The 4,461-nt window shown below is 39.3% G+C and overlaps 1 protein-coding gene across 1 annotated transcript; it reads right to left on the minus strand.

Annotated features, from left to right (window-relative positions):
• Positions 1-541: 541 nt before the first annotated feature.
• Positions 542-1,504, minus strand: LOC136155879 (olfactory receptor 7C2-like). Its single transcript, XM_065918078.1, has one exon. The coding sequence runs from the start codon at positions 1,502-1,504 to the stop codon at positions 542-544; it is 963 nt and encodes a 320-aa protein (XP_065774150.1).
• Between the last annotated feature and the right edge of the window lie 2,957 nt (positions 1,505-4,461).

Genomic DNA, 4,461 nt, shown 5'->3' on the forward strand with positions numbered 1-4,461 from the left:
AGAAACCCCATGGTCAAGCTAGAGATAGAGCAAAAAAGTAGAAGGATTCTCAGTACTTGATGGCTAGCTTTGAACTGTTCAGTTCCAGAATTCACATATCAGGAATGAATAAATATCATTAAGTTTTTTAATGATTAGCTTTCTCTAAAAGTTATTCAGAGAAAAAGCACTTCTTCCAGTTCATTTAATTCTCACAACCTCAGACATCTCTGTAAATGTGTTTGCAGGGCAAAATTTCCATAATAGTTATACATCCCATCACTTTGACAATATATATTAAAAACATGAGGTTCAGTTTATTTTTTAAGAAATTTAAGTCATCACTAAGTGTAACTGAAAATGTCAGGTTCAATTCATATGAAGTTAAAATTCATATGGTTACAAACAGAAAAGGGAACCAAAGATATAGAATGAAGGAAAATAGAGAGGGCTGTGAAGACCCAAGGAAAGTTTTTCTTTAAAACATGAATATTAGGAAAGATAAAAACATTAAATGAAGGAAGCCAGGATGTCTGGTCCTCAATGTTATATGCCCAGTTACTTATGAGAGTCCTCCGAAGGCCCTGTGCATGAGAGACGGTGCCCTGCTAATGAGCTGCACAAGGGCCCCCTTCATGTCCCTGCTCCTCAGACTGTAGATGAAGGGGTTCAGCATGGGGGTGACCGTGGTGTACATCACAGAGGCCACCAGACTTGTCCTAGAGGATGAAGTGACTGCAGAACTGAGGTAGACCCCTAAGCCTGTGCCATAGAACAAGGAGACCACTGAGAAGTGAGACCCACAGGTGGAAAAAGCTTTGTATTTGCTCCTGACTGATGACATTCTCAGGATGGAGGAGGAAATCTGATAGTAAGAAAAGAGGATCCCAGAGAGAGGAAAAACACCTAGGGTAATAGTCACAAAATAGACCACTGTGTGATTGATGAGGGTGTCAGAACAGGCAAGCTTCAGGATTTCAGGAAGATCACAAAAAGATTGTGGGATCTTCATGCTTCTGCAGGAAGACAGCCTCAAGATAGTCAAGGTCTCAGGCAGGGAGGCTGTGATGCTGAGGCACCATGACCCCAGAGCCAGCAGCCCACAGACCCGGGGGCTCATGATGACCATGTAGTGCAGGGGGTGACAGATGGCCATGAAGCGGTCATAGGCCATCACAGTCAAGAGTAAATTGTCCAGGCATGCAAACAAAATGAAAAAGAATACCTGGCTGAGGCAGCCTGCATAGGTGATAACTTGGCTCTGTTTCTGGATGTTCCACAGCATCTTTGGGACAGTGGTGGAGGTGAAGCAGATGTCAGCAAAGGACAGGTTGGAGAGGAAGAAGTACATGGGGGTGTGGAGGTGGGAGTCTGAGATGATGGCTAGGATGATGGCCAGGTTCCCAGTGAATGTGACCAGATACATGGACAGAAACAGACCGAAGAGGAGAGGCTGTAGGTCTGGGTCCTCTGTGAATCCCAGGAGGAGAAAGTTTCTGATTCCTGTTTGGTTTCCTCTTTCCATGAGTCTGCTGGGCTAGCCAACAAGGAAGAAAAAAGGAATACAAAATTTACCTCAAATAAATATTCCCCAGAGAGACAGAAATATCCTTAATACGAACCCAGGGAGATCATGAAGTCATTCATTTTGCCTAAGGATTGACTTCATTTGATGACAAATTGTGGTTACTGTTGACATCTAGAAAAATTATTTGAGTTCAGCAATCCTCAAATTGTGATTGTCTCTGACCAGCAACATCAGCACCCCCTAGAAATAACAGAAATTCACATTTTTAGGCTCATCTGACCTGTGTGTGCACTCAATCATGTGTTTGACTCTGCAACCCAATGGGCTGTAGCCCACCATCTCCTCTGTTCGTGAGATTTCCCAGGCAAGTGGACTGAAATCGACTGCCACTTCCTCCTCCAGGAGATCTTCCCGACCCAGGGGTTGGAGTCAGCATCTCCTGTGCCTCCTATGTTGGCAGGTGGATCCTTTACCAGAGTCACCTCTGACCTACTGAATCAGATACGCTGGGTGTGAAGTCCGCACTTGGTACTTTAACAAGCCCTCTTGGAAATTCTGACACACATGTTTGAGATGCACTGCTCTCGTGCTCGCCTGTGTCCCCAAACAATCATTCCTTCCCTGGCACCCAGGATGACTGCTCCTGAGTGTTTAACAGTGCTTATAGAAATGGGGAATTCTCTGACTCTAGGCAGTTTTTCCCATCGTTGAGAGTTTTCTTCATTGTACTGTCTTTCTGTAATTTCTATATCATACCCTCTGAAACTTGGGTGCTCCTTTTGTAAAAAAAAGGGGAAAAAAACCCGATATTATCATTAATCCTCATTTACATTTTATTTATATTGTCAAAAACCCTATATAAATTCAATCAGAATTTAATTTATACATATAGACTCTCCTACAGTTTCTAAATATGGAGCTTGTCTTCACATAAATCATCTTTTGTTTTGCGTTTTGGGTGAATGTGTGCTTAGTCGTATCTGACTCTTTGGGACCCTGTGGACTGTAGCCTGCCAGGCTCCTCTGTCCATGGGCTTCTCCAGGCACGAATACTGGAATGGGTTGCCATTTCCTTCTCCAGGAGATCTTCCAGACCCAGAGATCTCAACTGCATTTTGTGTCTCCTGCATTGGCAGGTTGATTATCACTGAGCCACCTGGGAAACCCATAAAAACAACCTACCACCTCCAAAACTGCCCTTGTATTCTTTTGTGTGGTATGAATACTTACAAACTATCCTTCCAAATATTTTAAAGAATACAATACCATATTATCGACTTTATTAACTATGTTATATCCCTGGAGAAGGAAATGGTGATCCACTACATTATTCCTGCCTGGGAAGTTCCACGGACAGAGGAACCTGGCAGGCTACAGTCCATTAGCTTGCAAGAGTTGGACCGACTTAGCCACTAAACCATCACTACCGCCATGTTATATGCCAGATCTCTGGAGTTTATTCATTTTGCATAATGAAAGCATTATACACTGAGCAAGAGTTCCCTATTTCCCTTGCCTTCTAGCCACTGACAGTCAACATCCTATTCCTTGCTTCTATGAGTTTGATGATTCTGGATGCCTCATGTGAGTGGAATCATACATCATACAGTATTTGTTCTTTTCTGTATGACTTATTTTATTTGTTATAATGTCCTCCAGATTCATCCAAAGTGTTGTGAGCAGCAGGATTTCTACATAGTATTTTAAAGTGGTTTAGGTTTAATGTCGTTGATAATGACGTTTAATCCTTCCCATTATATCTATGACATTGCCTTTATATTAGGAAAGCATTAGATTTTGTTTTCTGTATTTATAAGCTGCTATGGACATTTTCTAGATTTCCTTATTAATTTCAAGATTTTCTTTAATATTTATCTACTTTCTCCAAATTGTATTATTTTACAATGTCTGTTTGTCTTTAGGTCTAGTTGCATTGCTATGAAACTCCACAACACTGTTCAAATTTATGTTAAGAGCTGGAATTCTTACTATTGTTCTTTTCCTTCAGGGGAATAAGTCTAGAGTTTTTATTTAATATATTTATTATAATTTAAGATATATCTATATGTATTTTTGTCATCTGAACTTTCATTTTTATTCTTGGATATGTTAGAGGGCCTTTTAGTGATGTAAAGAAGTATTTCACAATTGATTAACAATTTAGAACAAATAATGTTAAATCTTATCTCCATATTTCCTAATGAATTTCAAATATTAAGTGTGGAGCATGGGAGCATATAGACTACCAGAAGAAAATAAATATAATACATAGATAATATAATTTATATATGAATATATGTAATTTTTAAAAGCAGATGTTCTTGCTGAATAAAAAGTCTTTGATAGAAGTAAGGGGAGAAAAGATTAATAATTGGACTATAAATTGAAAAATTATTAATGAGAAAATGTACCATGCAGAAATATAATGTATTTGACTAATAAAAATTAATACCTTTAACCTACTAAGCCTTAATTAAAAATCATAGAAACATTAATGTATTAGCTGGGGAAAAGGCATAAGACATTAAATATTTATAGAAAGTATAAAAAAGATAATACGTTTTGAGAATTTTTTTATAGTATTAACCTAGAGTGTGAAAGCAAAATAAGATAAACTTTTCACTGAGGTCATTAAGAAGCCATTGGAAAAATAAAGACTCAGAATGCAAAATTTCATCAAGTGGAAAGAGAAATAGCACTGCATATACTTAGGCAGCTGTGTTTGCTGGAGCGGCCATGAAGAGATGCCTTACGTCCAAGGTAAGAGAAACCCAATAAGATGGTAGGTGCTGAGAGAGAGCATCAGAGGGCAGACAGACTGAAACCACAATCACAGACAACTAGCCAATCTGATCACATGGACTATAGCCTTATGTAACTCAATGAAACTAAGCCATGTTGTGTGGGGACACTCAAGATGGAGGGGTCATGGTGGAGAGGTCTGACAGAATGTG

The sequence above is a fragment of the Muntiacus reevesi genome, chromosome 1 (assembly GCF_963930625.1).
Source record: "Muntiacus reevesi chromosome 1, mMunRee1.1, whole genome shotgun sequence".
Taxonomy (NCBI): domain Eukaryota; kingdom Metazoa; phylum Chordata; class Mammalia; order Artiodactyla; family Cervidae; genus Muntiacus; species Muntiacus reevesi.